The sequence below is a fragment of the Pelodiscus sinensis genome, chromosome 14 (genome assembly GCF_049634645.1).
Source record: "Pelodiscus sinensis isolate JC-2024 chromosome 14, ASM4963464v1, whole genome shotgun sequence".
Lineage (NCBI taxonomy): Eukaryota > Metazoa > Chordata > Testudines > Trionychidae > Pelodiscus > Pelodiscus sinensis.
The window spans coordinates 18,120,290-18,144,681 of record NC_134724.1 but is presented as its reverse complement, the minus strand read 5'-3'; the positions used below and the strand labels follow the sequence as shown (position 1 = coordinate 18,144,681).

At 41.1% G+C, this 24,392-nt stretch overlaps 1 protein-coding gene across 1 annotated transcript in view; it reads left to right on the top strand.

Moving 5' to 3' along the window:
- Positions 1 to 15,664: 15,664 nt before the first annotated feature.
- The window catches only part of TMC3 (transmembrane channel like 3), a 35,750-nt gene continuing 27,022 nt past the window's right edge, over positions 15,665 to 24,392 (top strand). The window contains exons 1-5 of the mRNA XM_025179572.2: positions 15,665 to 15,894; positions 16,892 to 17,035; positions 18,834 to 18,909; positions 21,796 to 21,877; positions 23,761 to 23,867. Of these exons, the coding sequence (XP_025035357.2) occupies positions 15,785 to 15,894; positions 16,892 to 17,035; positions 18,834 to 18,909; positions 21,796 to 21,877; positions 23,761 to 23,867 (519 nt within the window). The 5' untranslated portion in view covers positions 15,665 to 15,784. The remainder of the gene's footprint in view (positions 15,895 to 16,891; positions 17,036 to 18,833; positions 18,910 to 21,795; positions 21,878 to 23,760; positions 23,868 to 24,392) is intronic.

The window sequence follows — 24,392 nt, the reverse complement described above, 5'->3', positions numbered from 1 at the left end:
TCGCCATTTTCACGATCGGAGCTTTTTTGCGGAAAACAAATCTGAGCTGTCTACACTGGCCCTTTTGCGCAAAAGGACTTTTGCCTGAACGGGAGCAACATAGTATTTCCTCAGGAAGCACTGATTTCTTACAGTAGGAAGTCAGTGCTTTTGCGGAAATTCAAGCGGCCAGTGTAGACAGCTGGCAAGTTTTTCCGGAAAAACTGGCCAATCTAGACACAGCCATAGTGTTTTTCTAAATCTGATACACTTTTAAATTCTCATTAGGATGTGTGATGCCACTGAAACATATGTGTGTAATGATATGAGTCATGAGTCATGCAGCTCAAATAATAATCCCTATACTGCATACTGTCCTGTAAGGGAACAGCTATAGGTAAATGGCTAAAATGTACTTCTTTGTTTGTTTCTTTGTTTTGAGATTAACTGTATTGTCTCTTAATCTTAGCCTCAACCTCCTCCCCAGAAGTTAAGGACCCTCAAAATGTGTCTGAGTTTTTCAGTGGGTTCTCTGATATTGGCCCCAATAAACGAGTAAATATATAAATGAAATAAATAAAAATGTCTTTGAGCGTAACCTGGATGCTGCTGAGCAGCTGGTGCTTAGCACATCTCAGGATGGAGTTCAATAAAAATGCACATGGTCCTCATTTTCCAAGCTTTAGAAATTTATAGAAAAGTGTGGTGATACCACAGGGACAGACACATATCAGAAATTAGAAAGTCAGACAGACACAAACCCTGATTTTATAGAGCTTTTAGGGGACATCTGTAACCTTTATAAAATTGCAGAGGTAAAATAAACAGGAGCTTCAATCCTTTGAACCTCCTACGCATACAACTTCACAGGGAGTTAAGGGCTTAAGTTCAGTCCCATGGATCTCCCTAAAACAAGCTGCTCAGAAATTTGCACACTCAAGGAACATAAGCTTTTGTTAACCTGGAATTTCAGATAAGCAGAGTTCAGAAAATCAAGATGGTCTTACATGTATTTTTAAATACATGAACATTGCTGCATAACAAATAAGTCTCCCTATTGTGCACAGACAGAAACAATGATGTGCAGATATTAAAAAGGTTAAAATGCTCTTTGAAACATGAAGATTATAAAATATTAAAATACCAATTAGAATCAAGTCTATAATCATTTTAATATTCACAAGTAATTGAATGAGTCAAAATGGATTTTTGGGTTGTGAGCTGAATTTTCTGCTGAGCAAAAAAGTTAGCAAAAGTTTCTGCACTAGGTTTTGAATTAACAGTTCTGTTTTTAAAAATAGACTAGGGCTGAAATTATGGACAATGGTTAAGTGCCACCAATTTGTCCAATGAGTACTGTATGCCTGCTTTCCAGTCTCTGAGAGAGTACAGTACTTTGCATCCCAGGATATAGGACGCTTTCAGAACTCATGATTCTTATTGCTCATTTTTGTTTGTGCTTTTAGCAATGAGTGATAACTTTAAGTGAATGTCAGTAATCTAACTCCAGCACTGGCAACATTAGAGCTATGTTATGCTAAATTGTATCCTTGTTTTAAGATTATACTTCAAGAATCTTTTTAATGAAAGGGAAACTAAAAGCCTCCCTTTTGACAAGTTAGGAAACATTAGCCAATTAACTCTATTTATAAAACTCCTTTGCATCATTAGTGCTAGCATTCTCTCAAGCTCTGTTTTTCATTAGCTCAGCAGCATACTATTGCTGGCATATAAAAGGACAGTTTTATTCATGGAATGAAAAAGCCCCAGTGAACTAATATTAAATCTTAATCTTTTTGTGCATCTCCCTAAAGTGTAATCTAGGGCTTCAGGGAGCCCAAGTTAAGGTTGAAGTCTTGCCAGGAGATGTGGGAATAGCAGCACAGAGTGAGGGTCAGGCACTTTCATAGAAACATAGAACATTAGAACCGGAAGGGACCTCAAGAGGTCATCAAGTCCAGCCCCCTGCACTTACGGCAGGACCAAGCACTTGATCAGATCATCCCTGATAGATGTCTGTCTAACCTGCTCTTAAATATCTCCAATTACAGGATTTCACAACCTCCCTAGGCAATTTATTCTAGTGTTTAACCACTCTGACAGGAAGTTTTTCCTAATGTCCAACCTAAACCTCCGTTGCTGCAATTTAAGCCCATTGCTTCTGGTCCTATCAACAGAGGTCAAGAAGAACAATTTGTCTCCCTCTTCCTTGTAATACTAGTTTCTCTGTTACCTGTTAGTCATCACTAGTCTGGAGTAGAGGGATGCAAGCCAGCAAGGTACCATGAGTAAAACAGCTGCCCTTTCAATCAGACCTCTCCAGTGATATCTGAAGGTGTGGAGATATAAAAAGCCCCGGGTCTTCAATCAAAATTGCAGTAATTTAAATGGGATAGCAGAATTCTTTTGTGGGAAAAGGTAGCTTCTAGGCACAGATGAGTGGCAGCAGAATTTCACCTCTCTTGAGGAACATGCCCTGGTGTGAGTGTACATGTTTTAGCCCTGAGTTTGCAGCCATTGGCTTTGCTTTTCAGCAGCTACTATGGTCACAGTTTGTAGCTTTCTTAGTTTGCTGAAAACGACATCACTCAGGCTATGTCTACACTGCAGGCTTTTGCTGGCAGAGAGTATGCTAATGAAGTGCTCATTAGCATTTGTCGCGCTGTCATTTGCATATTCTCTGCCGCTGCTTTTTGCGCACGAGGTGTTTGCGTAAAAACAAGCCGTGTAGATGGGTCCGTTTTGTGCAAGAAAACCCTTTTGCGCAAGATCCTTATGCCTCAACAAAGGCTAAAACACACTTGGAGCAAAAGCTCTAGGCTAAAACACACTTTTCTAATCTGCTAGCCCTCTCCACTGATGAAAGTAAGCAGGTGCGCCCTGGTGCACAGTTCTAGCAAGGAGCTATTTAAAGAGCTAGCAGGGACCCAGGTTGCAATAGGATAGTATTTGTAAAAAAATTTAAGTTGCTTTCACCACTGCCTCACCCAGAAAGGGGTCTCATTGGCAAGTAGCAGCAAAATTCACAGTTTTACCCAGCTCCAAGAAAACGCCACCAGCACACTATTTCACTATAAAAGTGTCTAAATTGCTATTATTTCTGAAAAAAATCCTGTAGTTGGTTTCTATTTTCCTATTTGTCCCCACAGAAGATTTAAAATTTTAAAACTATCCATTTAACTTTATCCAAATCAGCAATCTGGGCCTCTACTCACTTTGTGAGGTCTGTTCTATCACACAGATGTTCAAGGTTAAAACCCATCTTACAAATCAGTAAAAATACGTGAGGATGCATTCTTCTGTGGGTTCTTAATCTGGTGTCATGTAAAAGGAAGGACTCCCATTATGTGGTTGGCCTTTAGAATGCACCTGAAAGAAGCTGGCTGGCTAAAGCCATGCACAAGTACAAACACAAAATAAACCTAATGTCAGTAGTTCTTGATAGTTGGATGAGGTAAAATTCCACAAATGTTTACCAGAGTTCCTTTGCTTTAAATCTTTGCTTGTGTGTTTTAAAATTAAACCTGATAGATATTTTTGGACATTTTACTCATTAATGTGACTGGGACATATATTTGAAATGGCTCTCATTTCTGAAGGTAGGTTTTATTATGTTGGTCAAACTGTGTTCTGTCTTTTTGAAACCACCTCTCCTTCAAATGAACAAAATCATTAGGTCATGTATTTTGAAATCATGTTCATCAGTAGTACAGCGGCAGTTGGCTGTCTGAGCACACTTCACAGAGAACTGAACCAAGTGATGCAAAATCTGGCATTTTATATTTTTTTAATGTTCTCTAAGATGATCAGATTGAAATCTATAATATCCTGAACAGAGTTTTGTGGAGGTGTAGTTAAATTATGTTTGTAATGTGTTTTGAGAGACATACGAGTTCAAATATTTTAATTTTCAAAATGAAAGCAATAGATAACTATCTGAATGTAGCTGGAATAAATGGTTTTCAAAGAGTTAGCTTGTGGAGGAATAGGTACCATTTGAACATCTCTAGTATAGCACCCTCAGGACCTAACGACAGATTTTGTGCAACCATGGGAGGTCAGTATTGTCTAGCAGCATTACCAATATTTCCACTGTTTACTGGACACTGAGAAGATATTTAGGGGTAAATTAGAGCTAAATAACAGCACGGAACACTGAGAAGCAGAACTGGAGGCTGTAAACAAACTTTATGGGACTGTGGGAAACTTGGCCACACCCATGATAAGTAGATATCTGGCTAACTAAAATCATGACAGACTACATAGTGTCCAACTAGAGAGTTTCAATCTGTACTGTTCAGCATGAATGAAAATAGCAGAATCTGGCTCCTACTAACTAATCATTGGCCAAGATGAACATGCAAATGACTAAACATAGCATAGGAAATATGACTTCTTATTACCCTTTGAGGCTTATCTAGCAGCACTAAACAAGTAATGGCTGAGGCTCATTTGCAGTAATGTCCAGAAGTATAAAGGATTTCATGGGCTTTTTTGGCATTCAAAACAGTCCTCTTGTTTGTTCATTCCAGCTGGAAGGAGGTGATAATCCTTCTAATGGATAAAAAGGGAAGTGTGTGTTTCTGTACTGATATACCTGTGACTCTTGGCTGCTTGCTTTAACCTGATTTATGTCCTGATACATAGCTATGTAGTTAGGGGATTCTGTTGTGTTATGAATTAATAGCCAATCAAGCATGCTGGCCTAAGGCTGGTGGATTTATGTAAGATAACTATAACTTGATATGTCAGACTCTGTTTTATAGGTTCATGATCAAGAATATTAAACTGTAGCATAAAGAAAGTCAACACGGTCCTCTTTTCTGGGGAAAGAGAATGAAGATTATTAAGAATCTAGCAAGCAAAATCCTGGTCCTCCAAAGGGCTTGTAGGACCTATGTATCGATACTCGGGACAGAACTGGCCTCAATAAATTCACCTAATGTAAAAAGTAGAAAACTGCTACTTTTCTTTATGGCTTACTCAAAGTGGTGTCCCAACCAGTGGCTTTCTCTGCACATTAGTTGCACCCAGGAATTGTGGACACAAAGGCTATATCTACGCTACAAGTTTTGCCACAAGAGCCTATGCAAATGAAGCACGGATTAGCATTTTCTCACACTTCATTTGCATATTCTCTTCCGATCTGTTTTTGCGCTGGGGGGTTTTGCGCAAAAACAAGCAGTGTGAACGTTTCCTTTCTGCACAAGATCGGTATACCTCCTTTTTTGAAGCATAAGGATCTTGCACAAAAAGGGTTTTTTGTGCAAGGACGTTTCCTTTTTTACAAAAACCCCTTTTTGCACAAGATCCTTATACTTCAAAAAGGAGGTATACCGATCTTGCGCAAAAAGGTTTTGTGCAAAAAGGAAACATCCACACTGCTTGTTTTTGCACAAAACTCCCTAGGGCAAAAAAGGATCAGAAGAGAGTATGTAAATGAAGCACAAGAAAATGATAATCTGCGCTTCATTTGCATAGGCTCTTGCTGCAAAACTCATAGGCTTTGCCTAGACTGGCAAGCTTTTCTGCAAAAGCAGCTGCTTTTGCGGAAAAACTTGCCAGCTGTCTACACTGGCCGCTTGAATTTCCGCAAGAACACTGACTTCCTACTGTCTGAAATCAGTGCTTCTTGCAGAAATACTATGCTGCTCCCATTCGGGCAAAGTTCCCTTTTGCGCAAAGCTTTTGCGCAAAAGGGCCAGTGTAGACAGCTCAGATTTGTTTTGTGCAAAAAAGTCCCGATTGCGAAAATGGCGATCGGGGCTTTTTTGTGCAAAAGCGCGTCTAGATTGGCACAGACACTTTTCCACAAAAAGTACTTTTGTGGAAAAGTGTCCGTGCCAATCTAGACGCTCTTTTCCGCAAATGCTTTTAACGAAAAACTTTTCCGTTAAAAGCATTTGCAGAAAATCATGCCAGTCTAGACATAGCCATAGTGTAGACGTAGCCCTAATGTGCATCATAAAATGAGAATTAAAGGTTTTGGAGTGATATATAGTGACTTTACAAGACTGGGCCCCAAATATGGACACTTATTTACCTCATGATGGGGATTGTGTGTGTGTGGGAGAGAGAGAAAGAAAGAGAGAGAGAGACTCCAGAAGAAACTACTGTGGAATTGAGCATCATTGTGGGAAATTTTAGGCATTTCTTTATCAAACCTAATTCTTCCCTGTCTACTAAAGAGTGAACAATGAATTTAACCAAATGTATTTAAATTAAACCATAAAACTTGCTGAGTAATTCATTTAAAGGCAACAAATTATGAAGCTTGTGACCACTTAGCCTTTTTGTTACGTAGCTGTGTGTTGTGTTACGTTGATAACAATGACCATCAAAAAGTGGCATTTCTCAGCAAGCTTGAATGCTGTAGAGTAGCGGAGACTACGAATGAAAGCAGGCTCCATGCTGTACTTTGCAGTAAAACTAGTGGAGAGACCTTAATGTTTTGTCTTGTCAGGGGATCAAATAAAACTTAAGTACCATGGAATGTTGATTTAGGCAACTTGAAGCCTTACACCCCATCTCATAAATAATTTTTATGGAGAGAAAATACTGAGTTAGGAACCAGCAATATATTTTCCTGCTTTAAAAAAAAAAACTGGAAGGGCCAAAGTGTGTTAGTAAAATCTATTGATTTCTGGGCTGTGGGTTGAAGTTTTGTTCTCTCTTAATTTGACCCAGATCTTTGCCAAAACTATTCTGACTGCAGTTCAAGGAAAAGGCCATTAGGGTGCTATTTGTAGCTCTCAGATCCTGTGTCTAGTTTTTCCCCAGCCCTGAGCATCACTGTTATGATACATGATGCTGATACAAAAATAATTGCAAATCAGATAAACCGGAATGTATTTGTAAATGAAAAGTGCACTATGAGAGCTGAGCTTTTTAAATAAAATGTGAAACAGTAAAAGATGTGGCTGTGGATGTCTGGTTTTAAGATCTGCCTTTGCTAAAACCTTTGATTTACAGAGTCTTGTTCCTATTGCTCTAAGAACATCATCTCCATCCATCCCCCACCCAGTTACTTATGCTCTGGGAATATGAATTAATGTCAATTTATGTCAATTTATCATGCCAGAATATACTACATAAAACATTGTAGCACATATAAATGTCCAAAACATAATCATAAATGTGAATGCCCCTACACACTGGGGAAAGGGTGGCCCCAGAGTTAAACATTTTGACTCAGGCCTATGTCTGGTAGCCTGCTGCCCTTAGAAAAGCATTTAAAAAGACACATATTCCCAGAGCAACAGGAACAAAACTGTATAAATCAAAGGTTTTAACAGAGGCAGATCTTAAAACCAGAAAAATTAGACAGGATTTCTGTCTAAAAGTAAAATCTACATGATTATCTAGCCTCTATTATATACTTGAACCTCTTTAATCTGGCAATCCTAGGAAATGGGGTATGCCAGTTTTACCAACTGAGGAAGAGTGCTGTGGGGTCTGGGCATGAGGGGAGTGGAGGTGGGACACTAATCTGGCTCTGCCCTCCCTCCCCCACTGCTCCCAGGCACTATCTTCCGCTGCTGTGGGAGCAGCAGGGAAAAGCCACAGTGGCAGCTCATCACTGTGCTGATGTTTCCCCTGCTGGGAGGCAAGGAGAGCAGCAGCATGCAGAGCTGCTTCCTCCTCCTCCTGCCAGGGTCTGTACCACGTGTATTCCTGGATTAGGGACACCTGGAGCACGTATGTAGTAATATTCAAGTACAGTAAAACTCCAATTGTTCAGCATCCAGTGGTCTGGCACTCCCGATAGTCCGGCACCAACTGGAACTCGGAAGTGCTCCGGCCAGCCGGACATTTGGAGCTACTGGTGGGAACGGCGTGGCGAGGGGTGAACCCTCTGCCGTTTTGCAGGAAGGCGGGGGAAGCCCCGTGCCGCCATCGAGAGTTTCCGGGAGGGAAGCGGGCTCCTCACCCCCCACACTGCAGTAGTTATCGCTGAGCAGGGGGGTGAGGGGCAGTGCTGCGGGACCAACCCGGCAGCACCCCAGCTGCTCTGCTCCGCCACTTGTCCACCACTCGTCAGTTTCAGCAGCAGGAGCGGCGGACTTGGGGAAGCAGTGGAGCAGAGCAGCTGGGGTGCTGCCGTGATGGTCCTGCAGTGCCGCCCCTCACCCCCCTGCTTGGCGATAACTACTGCAGTCTGGGGGGTGGGGAAGCCCGCTCCCCTCCCAGAAACTCTCGGCGGCAGCGGCACGGGACTTCCCTGCCTTCCTCCAAAACGGCGGAAGGTTCGCCCCTCACTATGCCATTCCCCACCCAACCCCCAGACGCAGTGCAGGTCCCGGCAGACCCATCACAGCCCCCCGCCGGAGTACCTCCCGATACTCCGGCATATCTGATAATCCGGCACCACCTAGGTCCCAAAAGTGCCAGATTATCAGAAGTCTAGTGTACTTCTCACTCTTTAATGGATTTAGTCTCACAACACCATTGTAAGGCAGGGCAGGGTTGCTCAGTAGAGGCCCAGAGACAATTGCCCCCATGTTCATACATGAAATCCATGGAGGAGCAGGGACTTGAACCCAGGACTCATAAATCCTAGGCTAGAGCCTGAACTGTAGAATCATTTCTTTTAAAGCAGGCATACATTCACTATGTATCATGTAGACAAAATCAATGTCATGCCTGTTAAATATATTTAAAAATTGGCTCTCTGAGCTATGGTCTACAGTAGGAAGTTATTTCGAAATAACTCCCATTATTTCAAAATAACAATCAGAGTGTCCACACTATATAGGTGAAACAAAAGACAGAACTATGTAGCACTTTAAAGACTAACAAGATGGTTTATTAGGTGATGTAGTCTTTAAAGTGCTACATAGTTCTGTCTTTTATTTCAGCTAGACCAGACTAACACGGCTTCATCTCTATCACTATTCCACGCTATATAGGGTGTGCCTAGAATACAGGGTTTTTTTTCAAAAAAAGTGGCCTTTTTCCAAAAAAACTTTCCCTGTATCTAGACTGCCACCGTGTTCTTTCAAAATTAAATCAAAAGACCGTAACAGTTTTTTCGACCATGGTAAACCTCATTTTACAAGGAAGAACGCCTTTTTTCAAAAGTGCTCTTTCAAAAAAATGCATTCTTGAATGCAAACAGGGCTTTTTCAAAAGAGAGCATTCATACAGCCTGGGTGTTCTCTTTCAAAAAAGCAGCTCGCTTTTTCGAAAGAAGTGGTTGCAGTCTAGACACTCTCTTTCAAAAGAGGCTTGTAGTCTAGACGTACCCTACCAAGTCCATATAAGGGGCTGGTTATTTTGAAATAGTAACTCCTGCTTTCCATGAGGAATAATGCTCATTTCAAAATACGGTAGTTATTTTGAAATAGCAGTAGTGTGGATGCTCCACTGCTGCTATTTTGAAATAACTATTCCCCAGAGTCATTCAAAGTAATTACTCCCCGGTGCTTCCCAAGGCTTTAAATCAAGATAGCGTGTCCACATTACAGGAGCCTGCCTTAGACTAATTTTGAGGCTTCTCTGTAGGGTGGACCCGCAATTTCAAAATAGTTATTTCAGGCGTTATTATTTCAAAATAAGTTATTTCGACATAATTCCCTAGTGTAGACATGCCCTGATAGATCTCAACAAGTAATTGGGAATGGAGGATCCACATCCCATGGCAGTGTTTTCTAGGACTTTATCAGACTTGTTATAATCTATATATTAAGCAAAGATTTGGAAGATGTTGTTTGTAAAGTCTGAAGATGACACAAAGATTGGTGGAGGTTTAAATAATAATGACACCTTAGTTACATAGAACAAATTGAAGTACTTGTTAAACTGTTCTCATTCTAATAACGTGCATTAATACATCCAGATGCAAAGACATTCACCTAGGAACAAAGTAAGTAGGTCACTTTTAAAGGATGGGGGACTGTATCCTGTTCAGCAGTGACTCCATAAAAGACTTAGGGGTCATAGGGACAGCTGGGTAAACTGATGATCTGGAGGAGTGCAATGCTGTGGCACTGCAAAGCTGCTGAATTTGAGGCTGAAAATCTAGCGCTATATTCTCAGTTTATCAGTTATAAGGAATCCGTCTGAATGTGCTACGTTTGTTGCAATGCATCACTTGCGATGCGTTCTATTGCTCCTCTTCACGTTTTTGATTTGTGCTGAGAGAAAAATGATTTCTAAGTCTCAAAGCAAGGACACTGTAGACAGTCCCTCTCTCTTAAGTTCTTCATGGTGCCTTGACCCAAAGGAATAAAGCTGAGGAGAGGCTGTGATTTATCTTCAAATCTGCAAGCATTGAATTCTCTCCAGATGCGTATTGATGGCTTTCACGAGTGGTACTGGACTCTATCCTCTATCATTCTTATTTCTGTCCTTTGTTTAATGAACTTACACTTGCTTACTCTATAAACAAATGTAAATGCTATGTGTTAAGTGGAGCTGTGTTCTCTGGAGCCAATTGATCTGATGAAGTGGGGGTTTTCCCACAAAAATTTGAGAGTCTATATATTTTGGTTAATCTCTAAGCCGTCACTGGACTGCTCGTTATTTACATATATGTATATGCATTGTACAAGGTACTTACAAGAAGTGCATTAATGTATGTGTTTTGTTAGGCTTGCTACTGTATCCGAGATCTGGTCCTGGCTGATATGAAATTGAATCCCTTGGGTCCATGATTTATATGTGATTCCAGAGGTTAAATATCAGAGCTTGCTTTTTTAGCAAATAAAAGGTGTGATCCTAGATTCCTGAGTAAAGCCCTAGTTATGAACTTCTATGTAAGAATCAAGTGAGACAGAAACATCCCTCATTTCCTGGTAGGGAACTTCAAGGAATCCTTCCACAGCCAAAACGACAGCACACGAGAGCTGTTGTAACAGTCATGCCCACTGCACATCCACTTCCCTGTGTGCACAGAGTTTGGCCAGTGGGTCCACAAACTCGTCTATGTCCATTCCACAACCACAACTACTGTGATGACATAAGCCATGGGTCATGTGTGGTGGTCTTCTCCCAAACCTTTTCTGAAATCATAAGGGGAGAAGAATGCCTGCTGCTTACAGGTGCTTTGATCTGGAGGGATCATCTGCTTTAAGAGTCTGTATTCATTGCCAGAGGCTTGTCCTATGCATGAACTAAGTAGTTCTTTCTCAGCTGTTTCTATCAAATGCATGACAGACTTTCATGCTTTGGCAGCTCTAGTCCATAACTCCTACTTCCCATGGCTGTGTTATTGTGGGGTTTTTTTTGCAGCCTAGAGCCCAGAAGAGAGGAAGGATTCTTCAGTCGACCAGAGTCTATTTCCATTTTGCCCAAGTGTGCCCAGTGGGGAAAGTTCAGGGTCATAGAATCATAGAATACTACGACTGGAAGGGACCTTGAGAGGTCATTGAGTCCAGTCCCCTGCCCTCATGGCAGGACCAAGCACTGTCTAGACCATCCCTGATAGACATTTATCTAACCTACTCTTAAATATCTTCGCAGTTAGAGATTCCACAACCTCCCTGGGCAGTTTATTCCAGTGTTTAACCACCCTGACAGTTAGGAACTTTTTCCTAATGTCCAACCTAAACCTCCCTTGCTGTAGTTTAAGCCCATTGCTTCTTGTTGTATCCCCAGAGGCCAAGATGAACACGTTTTCTCCCTCCTCCTTATGACACCCTTTTAGATACCTGAAAACTGCTATCATGTCTCCCCTCAATCTTCTCTTTTCTAAACTAAACAAACCCAATTCTTTCAGCCTTCCTTCATACATCATGTTCTCTAGAATTTTAATCATTCTAGTTGCTCTTCTCTAGACCCTCTCCAATTTCTCCACATCTTTCTTGATATGCGGTGCCCAGAACTGGACACAATACTCCAACTGAGGCCTAACTAGCTCAGTGTAGAGCAGAAGAATGACTTCTCGTGTCTTGCTCACAACACACCTGTTAATACATCCCAGAATCATGTTTGCTTTATTTGCAACAGCATCACACTGTTGACTCATATTTAGCTTGTGGTCCACTATAACTCCTAGATCCCTTTCTGCCATACTCCTTCCTAGACAGTCGCTTCCCATTCCATAAGTTACATGGGAAAATAAGGTCATGTTTTCATCTCTCGAACACCACATTTTACAAACCTCTCCCCTCTGACCCCACCTTGGACTACCAAAAGAAACTACACTGTCTCCTTAAAAGCCTCCCCACAGCTACTCGGGAACAAATCCTCACAGAATCACCTTCTGACCCCCAACCAGGATTGTTCTATCTACTTCCCAAGATCCATAAACCTGGGCACCCCGGACGTCCCATCATCTCTGGTATTGGCACACTCACTACTGGTCTATCCAGCTATGTAGACACTCTTCTCAAACCCTTCGTAACCAATACCCCCAGCTATCTCCGAGACACTACTGACTTCCTAAGGAAACTACAAAACATCGATAACCTCCCCAATAATACCATCCTTGCCACCATGGATGTAAAAGCTCTATATACCAACATCCCACATGAAGATGGATTACAAGCAATTAGAAACACTATCCCAGAGGACACTACTGCCAACCTGATAGCAGACCTATGTAACTTTGTTCTCACCCACAATTATTTCCAGTTTGAGAACAACTTATACCTCCAGATCAGCGGCACAGCCATGGGTACACGCATGGCCCCACAGTATGCTAACATCTTTATGGCTGACCTAGAACAACGTTTCCTCAACTCCCGTCCCCTTTCACCCCTCCTCTACCTACGGTACATCGATGACATCTTTATGATCTGGACACATGGCCAAGAAACACTGGAGATATTCCACAGAGATTTCAACAACCTACACCCCACCATCAACCTCAGCCTGGACCATTCTACACCACCGTACAAATCAACAATGGAAAATTAGACACCACTCTCTACAGAAAACCCACCGACTCATACAGTTACCTACATGCATCCAGCTCCCATCCAGAACACACCACACGATCCATCGTCTATAGCCAAGCCCTTCGATACAACCGCATCTGCTCTAACCCCACTGACAGAGACCAGAAGCTTCAGGATCTCTACCAAGCATTTATAAATCTCAACTACCCACCCAGAGAAATAAAAAAGCAAATTGAAAGAGCCAGACGAATACCTAGAAACCATCTACTTCAAGACAGACCCAAGAAAACCAACAATAGAACACCACTTGTCATCACCTACAACCCCCAACTTAAACCTGTCCAACACATTATCAATAAACTACAGCCTATATTGGAACAGGATACCATACTCAAAGAGGCTCTGGGAGACAGACCCATAGTCTCCTATAGACAACCACCTAACCTCAAGATGATTCTTACCAACCACCACAGGACATACCACACTAATACCAACCCTGGTACCTTCCCTTGCAACAAACCCCGTTGCCAGCTTTGTCCACATATTCATTCTGCTGATACCATTATTGGACCTAACCAAGTAAGTTATAAGATCAAGAACACATATTCCTGCGCATCCAGAAATATAATCTATGCTATCATGTGCCGAAAGTGTCCGTCTGCTATGTACATTGGACAAACATCTCAGACACTTCGCCAAAGGATTAATGCCCACAAAACAGATATCAGACAAGATCACAAAGAGAAAACAGTTTCTTGCCACTTTAACCAGAAAGGACACTCTCTAAATGACTTAGCCACCTGCATTCTGCTACAAAGACCTTTTACATCTGCACTTGAAAGGGAATCCTCTGAACTGTCATTCATGTTAAAATTCGACACTTGCCAACAAGGACTTAACAAGAATTTGAACTTTCTCACCCATTACCAAGACAGTTTCCCCAATTATCACCGGTAATACCATTAACTCACAAACATCCCACTCTCCCTACCTTTAATATCAGCAATTCACAGACACTTACCTTCCTTCCTCCCCCTTCCCACTCCCCCCCCCCCTCCCGCATCCCCCTTCTGTTCTGCAATGTGATTTGTCCTTTTCATATGTGTTCATTTTTTTAATTGTATCCTTTGGTATATATGGTTGTGACTACTTTCTTCCACTATTTGATCTGAGGAAGTGGGTCTGGCCCACGAAAGCTCATCATCTAATAAACCATCTTGTTAGTCTTTAAAGTGCTACATTGTCCTGCATTTTGCTTCAACTACCCCAGACTAACACGGCTACATTTCTATCACTATGTTTTCATCTGTTCTTCCTAAAAAAATGAGGTTTACACGGTTCTTTTGAAAAAGGGGTTTTTCTCGAAAGAACCGCGTCTAGATTACTTGCTTTTTCAAAAGAACCTCTTTCAAAAAAGCTATTGGAAGAAGATATGCAAATTCACACTGAATTTGCATACCTTCTTTCAAAAGTGAAAGCAAGTCTAGAGATGCCCTACATAAAGACAAAGAAAACATGTTGCCAGCTCTATTTTGCCCCTGGCCCTCCTACAAGATAGTGAGGCAGAGACTCGGACAGCCTGGCTGATATATTACTCAGCTGTTAAAATGAACTTGTGCTTTCATCTCAGTGATTTGGTGCTGGTCCTTTAAGGGTGTGTCTACACTGCAATGTGAGCCCAGGCTTAGTAGAAGTCATTTGGTTTATGTATACTAGGGCACCAAGTGAGGTTTGAGTCGCAGCTTCAGCTCTACTCTGTTAGTGTTGGGGGTAGCTAATTGTGCCACCTCTCAGCAGGCCTTGGGTGTGTTAACCTATGGCAGCAGTTCTCAAACAGTAAGGCCCCCCAAAAAGGTTTCAAACCCATTATAATGAGATGACCAAGGCTAGCTGTGGCATAGGACTGCAGCTCAAGCCCCACTGCCCAGGCCCAAAGGGCTTCAGCCTTGGGTGGTGGGGATCAGGTTACATGACCCACATCTAGGGCTGAATCCTTTGGGTTTTGGCACCTATGCACGAAGCAGTGGGCCTCAGGTGGGCTCAGGCTTTGGTCTTCCTTTCCCCCCCCCCCCCCCCCCCCCCCCGGGGTCACATAGTAATCTTTGTTGTCAGAAGGGAGTCATGGTGCGATGAACTTTGAGAACCCCTGACCTCAAGCATGCACATCTACGCTCATTGGTATCCTCAGATTAGGTATTGTTGAACTCTGAGTGCTATCCTAGAGCTTCGGCATCTACACTGCATTATACAGGCCCAAGTCCAACTATCCATGTTCCAGACTTCCTATAGCCCTTCCGACATATGGCTGCTTTAGCGCTCTGTTATGCAATGTGGGAAAACTTGACTGTCCAGAGGACATAGAAAGTCAGACTGTGGGACTGTAGGATGCATTTGGCAGACTCCCAGAGCATGAATCCAGTGGGGCTGCGTCTACACAACAAAGCAACAGAGCATGAACCCTGGGCTCTGGCTTGACCCAAGCTTGAGGACTCCTGAAACCCTGGAGTCTGAGCTGAGAGGTAGCACAATTTGTGTGTAACCAGATGGGGGGCAGACTCGAGTTTGAATGTGAAGTGGGGGCTTATATTGCAGTGCAGACATACCCTAGAGATTAGTCACTATCATGCTTGGCAGTGGCATCTCTGCTCTAGATTTTGGACTGCAGGGTGCGCAGACACACTCTGGGAAGCTAGGTTGAATGTACCAAGGATACCATACTGTGTATCTTGTGTACTGCCACTTTAAGACTATGTGTGCGTTGCCAGGTTTCAGGTCTTTCCCACTCTTAGGAGCACCAGACGCAGGCAAATAGTGTTCTGCTTCAGCAGGAGTAGGGAGTCAGTCTATGCTCTCTAGTTCCAGATGATAACGTTTGCTGTTTAAGGTACTCGTCTTGTGAGCCTGCATTCCAGAATCACACCTGCTGCAACTCGGGGGCTCACCGAGCTTCAATTATTGCTAGAATGACAACACTCAGTGGATCTGCTGCAGTGAAAACTACAAAGTCCTGCAAAAGGCACAAAAGTGTGAGGCAGCATGCCAGCATGTACACATACAAGGAACCACCCCACAGGTGAGAGATTTTCTTCTGTTTCACTTGTACTGCAAAAGGACACAACTATTAGTCTGGGTGAAAAGAGGCATCACCTCCGTAAGGTTTCTGTGACCATCTATCTAAATGATGATTAGTCACACGGAGAGAGAACTTTCATTGTATTTTCCCTTCCATTCTTTTGCGTGTTTTTTTTAAATTGTTCCTTACAGGACCAAAAATCATCTCCAATGAGATGATTTCAGGTTAGGGTTTATTTCTGAATGATTCCAAAGGTGACACGTTTTTCAGCAAAGCTGTAGAGACGTTTTAGTGGGTGTCATTCCTAACAAATGTAGCAAGCTGATATTAAATTGTTGGTTTTGTTTCATAGGGCATTGAAATTCAGTTGTCGGTAAAGGAAAATCTTAATTGCCAGAGTTTTTCAATATTCTCTCTTGTAGGCATGAACATTGCTTGTTGTTTCCTTGCAATACACAGTGTACATTACAGCCAGGGACTGAGATCCTTAGTGCCACTGTTTAATTTGAAATGAAATTGGTGTTGGGGCTCAAGCAATTTGTTTACTTTCATAATGGATGCTTGTGTTAAGTGCACTTGCTGGAAATATTCAATGGGCACTTCGTTCCTGAAAAATATACCAAGTGTATGGACAGGACAGCATGGTGTGTAAGTTGTATGATTTGAAATGTGGAGAGCTAGAATGATACTGGAGTACCCAACATGCCTGACACTGAATGTAAGCTGGTGTGTTCCAAAGGAAAAAAAGTTGCTCTTCCGAAGTATTTTTCTGAGTTACAGGGATAAATGTTATCTCTGGAAGAGATAATCTAGGAGTAGCCAAGGAAAGCAGTGACACCATCTACGGCAGAGAAATCAGCCCGATCCTCTCTCCAGCTTGGTGGTCTCCTGTTATCACACTGTTGCAATTCACTGTATGTGTGTCTATTCTTTGCTATTGTTCTGAATGGGAATCACGTGTTTTGTGTTTGTCCTCTCTGGGTTTGGGTCTCTTCAGTAATTCGGATGATGATCATCGTGATTTAAAAGCTGACAGCAATGACCCAGAGCAGATCTTCCAGAATATACAGTTTCAAAAAGAGATTGTGGCAAACATCCGGTGCAGGCCCTGGCCCATGAGACAGAAGCTAAGGACACTCAGGTAACAATTCCCCTTAACATTTTCAGTCACATTGTTTATTGCTGCGTTCCAGCTCTTGCACCTAAATTAGGTGGGAGCATAGAAATGGTTTACAACTGCCAGAAATTTATACAGCATCTATCTTCCTGCTACTCTATCATAGAGTACCACAGGGTTGGGAGAGTTTTGAAAATTAAAAAGCTACTGAAAGTTGATTACATCTCATTTTGTATGTGTTCATTAAACTTTTGATCAGGTCATAATGGGCACTGACAGCCTCCACAGGCCCCTGGACAAGGTGAAGGGGCCAGCTCTGTGCTCCCAGAATGGGCGGGATCTCAGGTGGAAGGGGCGGAGCCAGGGCAGACAGCCCTCTGCGCTGCCTGGAGTAGACCACACCAACTCCTCCTAGCCCTCAGGGCCTCCTGGAGTAATTTAAAGAGGCAATGTAAAGGTCCCAGGGATCTGGCTACTGCCTCATGGTCTAGACAGTACTAGACTGGTCCTGCCATGAGGGCAGGGGACTGGACTCGATGACCTCTCGAGGTCCCTTCCAGTCCTAGTATTCTTGTTTGAATTGTCAGGTCAAGCAGCAACTGCCCCCTTTTCCCTCTCCTGTCAGCAGGCTTGGACCATAATAGCTTTGTCTTTCTCTTTACCCAGCATGTAGAGTGCTGTAGGTATCACACAGCTCTACATTATCAGCTAAATTCTCTCCTTGTGCTCTGTGAAATTGCCAAAAACAGCACAATTTCCCACTAGTCAGGAGGGCTGCTTTTGAAAGTAATGAAGCTTTGTTAGATGAGTGGCCAGAATTTGACACTTTCACTTTTAAATTATGTTTCAAATAGCAGAGACTTTTACCCATGTTTGCAGATTAATGAGGTACATGTGGACTGCAACGTGGTATCAGCATGACACCAGAGTTTAAGGCCGTAAAAGTGAACAGTTCCGAATTTGAAACACAGTATAGAAGTGCATAACGTTCTCTAATATCTTACCTGGCTGCTTCCGTTCGTTCTTTCCCTGTGCATTCCATTTGACTTTTTTCTTCTACTTTCTAAGAAATCTCCTGCGTACTGGAATGGCACTTGACTAACAAAGAAAGTTCATCACTCAACCCCCTTTTGCCTTCGCTTGGGAAACAAAGGGAGACTTTTCTCATATCCCTGAAGCAAGAGTTCATAATTTGCAGCTAAATCCAAACTGCCTTCGTGGATGTGCAAATGCTCTGTTCTTTGCCTGTTTCTCTGCCTATGGCCCCATCCTACAGCCACTCCAGCAAAGAACTTCCATTAAGTTTAGTGAAAGTAGGAGTAGGCCTATATGCATGTCCTATCCAATACCTATGATTAAAATGTAAACAGTAGTTTAATATTAATCAATTGATATATTGATCAAACACATGGTTTAGATTTTCAGAAGAAGGGTCAGTCTCCACATAAACTGATCTCAATGAGGTATGTTTTTACTTTGTGACAATTTGTTACATTATTACAGAAAAATTCTAGAAACCAGTAAGCAGCACACAGGAAAAATGTTTCTGAAGCTCTCCCTACAGTGAAAATCTTGCATTCATTATGGGAGCTGATCGTGCGGTTCTTTCTCAGACAAAACTTCTGTTGATTTAAATTGCTAGCAATCCCCTTATTTTAAATAAATGACATTTTCCCTGAGTAAGGACTTCAGCACTGGGCAGGTAGTCGTTGTGATATTTCACAGTACCTGGCCAGCTTCCATGTTTGTGTGCTATGACCCACGTACATAGCGTAATAAGATTTTTGGTTACATGAAATGAAGATTCTGTCTTCCTCTTCAGACAGGCCAAGGAAATTGTGTTGAAATATGAAGGCAGGCTCACTAGAACAAGAGGTTACCAAGCAGCTGGTGCAGAGGTATGTCTGCTTTTCATTAAAACTCCAGCTCTTTCCTATAACAATTATCTGGATTTCTCATTCACAGAAGTACATATTTTCTGTGCAACACTGCTCTCCAGTTCAAGATTTGTGGAGGAAAAATCCAGTTATAAGCTTCTTTTTTCTATTAAGAATTTAGTAATTACATTTTTGCAAACTAATTTGATGTATGAGGGATGGGTCTCATTCCAGTTACATGAGTATTTTTTTTCTTTTCAAGTCCTCTAGTAAATAATGAGTGTCTGCCAGCAGGATGGTGATGGAAACAGGAGCCAAACAATTTGTGTTCTATAAAAAGTAGTTCTGTTGAAGTAGGAGACTGAATATAGTCATATTGTATTCACCACTGCTCTGCATGCATGAGCATGGCAAATGGTATGTGTATTATTTTCTCATAATTAGATTAAACCACTTTGTGTGGATTATGATTAAAACTAAAATATCAATGTTTGTTCATACAAAAATTATACATACTTGACTATGAAGATGAAAATTATTATTCCCTTTTAATTCTGGTGATCAGTATGAAGAGTAAGAAATTACATTCTTTTTTATCAGTGCTGCTCCAGGCTTTTTCACAGTGACATCCATATATATATAATTTATAAGCCTGTGGTGCAACCTATACAGTGCTTTATCCCTTTCTCAGCCTTATGGCCACAGTTTTTCAATTAAAGTAGCAACTTTTGTGCAGTCTGTAGCATCTGTTAATTCTTGCAATAACACCTTAACAACACCACAAAAATTAATTAATTTATATTGATGTATTTGTTAATTAAAATGTGAGTTTACTTCTACTTTAGCTTTAGAAAATTATAATAAATGTTGACGTTGCCAGTTGCTAATATATATATATATATATATATATATATATATATATATATATATATATATATATATATATATATATATGCTAGATTAATGTAAAGTTATGTTTAAAAATTACTAATGTACATAAATGTTGCCATCTTGATATTCAGTAAAGTACTGAATATCCAGTATTTCTTTACTTTTGATTAAATAGAAGCAGATATCATAAGAAAATGTCTATGAAATTATCTTGAATTACTTAATAAAATACTGGACTTGCAGACAGTAAATTTACAAAAAAAAAGCAGAGTTACTATTCATTTCTAAATTAAATGAGAGAAGATACTATGTTTTGTGAGACAGGATTACCGGCATGAAATAAACTGAGGGTGAGAGCCCCAACAGATGTTATTCCGAAATAACATAGTCCGCATCTGCACTAGAAAACTTTATTTTGAAATAATGTTGAGCTGGAGGACTTCTTACTCCCCTTGAGTTTATCCCTGAGGTTGTTCTGTCAATGGAACCCGAGGCTATGTCTAGACTGCAAGCCTCTTTCGAAAGAGGCTTTTTCGAAAGATACTTTTGAAAAAGCCTCTTTCGAAAAAGAGCATCTAGACTGCAAGTGGAACTTTCGAAAAAGCAAGCCGCTTTTTCGAAAGGCAGTCTGGATGCTCTCTTTTGAAAAACCCCTGTTTGCATTCAAGAACGCCTTTTTTTGAAAGAGCACTTTCGAAAAAAGTCGTTCTTCCTCGTAAAATGAGGTTTACCACCATCGAAAGAAAAGCCGCGTTCTTTCGATTTAATTTTGAAAGAATGCGGCTGCAGTCTAGATGCAGGTGAAGTTTTTTCGGAAAAAGGCTACTTTTTCGGAAAAAAACCCTGAGTCTGGACAATGTTTGCGTCTCTCCAGATGGAGAGTCTCCCAGAGCAGACTAAAGGGGCAAATAAAGCATGGTACTCTGAACATCAAAGCAAAATAAATCTTTCTTGTTCTGTTGACATACATGTTCCCAAGCAAAACTCTTATGATGTCAGTGAAACAGTTCTTTCCAGTAGTGAACTTGGAACCTTGAGCACTAAAGCACAAACTTCTACCATTTGAGCTAATGGAGTAACTTTGTTAGGTGATAGCAGCAGTAGGCTGTTCTCCTCTGGCTGAACACAATACAGAATTTACAAGTATGTTACACGGGGAAACCCTTTCAGAAAAGCATTAAAGGCTCTGTGCTGCTAATATACACAGCTTCAGAAAAATAACATGCTGATATATTAAAATATTTCTCAAGTGTATTTCAAATGGGTCTAAATTTAAAATGTATTGTATTTCTTGTGTGGGTTTCCTCACTGGTTGCTCCAGATATAAAAAGAGTGGAGAAAATGCTCTTTGCATGTATTCTCTTAAGATCCTTAAAACTCCTCTTAGTTTTACTGGTGAGAGCCCCAACACTTGGCAGCAGAGGCCTCCTGGTCTCTGTTCCTGGATCTCTGATTTTTGGAAAGTTTCTGAACAGTCTGTTCCCTCTTTCCCCCATGGCTCAAACTGAGCATCTTACGTACCACACGAGTGTGCTGTGGAATTTTTTAAGGTTTTTTTTATAACATGCTTTCTGATGCTAGATCAGCGTGGGCAATAATCCGGCAGTGGTTGACCAGGATTAGCCCCTAACAGGCCACCATCACTATATTTACCTGCACCTCTGCAGGTACCAGTGACCACAGCTCCTGTTGGCAGCAGATTGCTGTTCCCAGTCAATGGGAGTGGCAGGAAATTGCATGAACCGGGACATCACTTCCAGCACCTCCCATTAGCTGTGAACAATAATCCACAAAAGCTGTGATCATCGGTACCTGTAGAGACACAGAAAAAGGTAGTGTTGGGGGCCCATCATGGGCTAACTCTGGTGGACCAGATCTGGCCCACAGGCTAGTATTTGTCCACCCCGTGCTAGATGGAAGATACTGCACATGGACAAAATACTATGATACCTTTTTGACAATTATTGCATTATGTGCAAAAGGTACACAGCTCTTATTTCTCTACCCTTTTCTTAGCTCTGGAAGAAGTTTGTTCGGCTTGCATATAACTTTATGGTAATCTTCATTCCTTGGGAAATGAGAATAAAGAAAATAGAAAGTAAGTATGGAGATCTGGTGGGATTATGCAATGCAAACCATGCTGAAATACTATATGTCTGAAGCACTGAATAGTGAATAATAATAATAATAATAATAATTAATAAATAAGCAGGCTAGCTTTCATTAAAGCAGTGTGATTGTCATGACAAAATCAACACTTTTATTACTTTTGATGTGTACAGTTGTTTTTCAGTGATAGACTTCAGTGGTTCTAGTATAATGTTAGTGTCATGTGGCAGTTGCGGTTTAAAAGGGCCTGTAGTGCTATAAACTGCTGAAGTATTTTTTCAATACAGACATGGCATCAGATGTCTGTATTGGGTTTGGACCAAAACATGCTCAGCATAGGATATGAAGTGAGAAAGCTGGACCAAAGCCATTTGGCCTCTGATAATAATTTAGCGCAGCCTTTAAGATACTTCTTTTTTACTTTTGTCCATTCCTGACTTGTCTCTTACATCAGCAATCAGGAGGACATGTCACAGAGCCAGTTATGTAAGGGAAATTCTCCTAAATCAGAGAATCTCCACTTGGCCTGTTAGAAGCAAAGGGAATGGATCTGGGAACCAAGACCTCACATATCTACTATATATTTGAGAGATTTTGTCTGTCTGTGTGTTTGTTCAAGAATTCCTTCTAAATGGTAAAAGCTAGGACCAGCAAATTTGGTATACAGCTTCTTCCTATCCTAACTTAAAGCAACATAAGGGTTTGGTTGTGCCTGGAATGGAACTGCTTCTTATAAAACCATACAGAAAAGAGGCAACCACCAGGCAGGTGAAGGGAGCTGGCTGGGCGCCCTTTAGGGACAATCTATTGGCAACTGATTGTATTTATATGGCAATAAAATGAATGTTGAGATCAGACCACTCTGACTTTTTTACACTGTTCCTGGTTCATCAGAACTAGAGGAGGCAGCAATGTATGTACCACTGGGTTCTTCTGGCTCCTAGATGACAGTCAAACATTCTGCCTGTTTCCGTGGTACAATACTTCCTTCCGATATGCAGTCAGGACCTCAGTCACCTCAGACAACCTGTCCCACCACACACATCTTCTAGAAGTTAAAATCCTTCTGACCTTGAAATGACAAGCACCCAGACTGCCCATTTATCCAATTCTGCATTTCTTTAATGGCAAATATTGCTGACCCAGCCAACTGCATACCAGGGTCCCTACTCCCACTTATATAATGGAGATTATGGATGTCTGTCCTATGCCCCATGTGACATACTTTTCACAAAGCCTGCATTACTTTGGACTGACTGTGATTGTGGATGATGGTGGACATCAGAATTTTTGTGTAATAAAATCAGAAACAAAGAGGGCCTGTTTCTCTTCTCCTTAATGGTGTTATGAAATATGAGTAGTTCTGCAGTAGCCAATGAAATTTCACCATGGAAAAAAATCAGAGTTGGATCCAATATTTTCAGTCCAGACAAAATCAGAAAATACTGGAAATATTACTTTTTGAAAAGGACTGATCTTATTAAATGTTCAGCATGGTTTGCAGCCCAAAATGGTTTGCATAAATTTAAGATTAGAATTCTTATATGCTGAACTACATAAGTGAGATTAACTACTATAATAGCCATATGTGCATTTCTGTGTAAGTTTCTGCACAAATAAGAACATATGTATAAACTGAACCAAGAAGATTCCTGTGATTATAACTATTTCACTTGTAAATATTGTTGTGAATTTTAAATCTATGTATAGCAGTTTATACTACAGTTCTGTGTTATTGATGTTATAGCATTTTTTCTGTCCTGATCTGTGCATTGCAGAGAACGAAAAGTTGTGTTTAATGATACTTGGTTAAAAAGTGATACAGCCTCTGGGAGGCTTCACAGTTCATATAACTGTTTCCTGTGGTTTCAGGTCATTTTGGATCTGGAGTTGCCTCTTATTTCATCTTTTTGAGATGGCTATTTGGAATCAATATTGTGCTTACCGTAATGACAGGCGCATTTGTGGTCTTACCAGAGGTAAGGACAGATCTCCAATATCTATAGAAAAACACTGTGCAATTTCCCTTCCTGAAAGTGAATGTTCTGCTCAAAGGCATACATTATTTTCTTTAATGTAGAATTTCAATTATTTAAAAAACATTCCTCTGATGAATTTTATTTCTGCCAGAGAAGGAGGAAATTTGCCATTAATGTCTCAGACGACATTTTACCAACAGACCAATGTAATGTAGATGTTGTTGATAGCTGATGTAAGGGACCCAATTCTAGAAAGTGCAGAACATGTGTGGAGCACCTAAAGCTTCTCTTCATTTCATTTGGAGAAGTCAGTGTACAGCATCTGTTTTTAGTCTTGAGAACCTGATTTTCAGAGGTTCTGAGTATCCATAACTCTGTGACATGTCAGCCAGAGCTATTTGTAACTTGCTGTACATACCAGGCCTTTAATGTCTATATAGTCTTATAGACAAAGAGAAAAATTCTAGTACACCAATATAGTAGACATCTATAGGAAGCAGGTTTTAATGTGCATCAGAATGATGA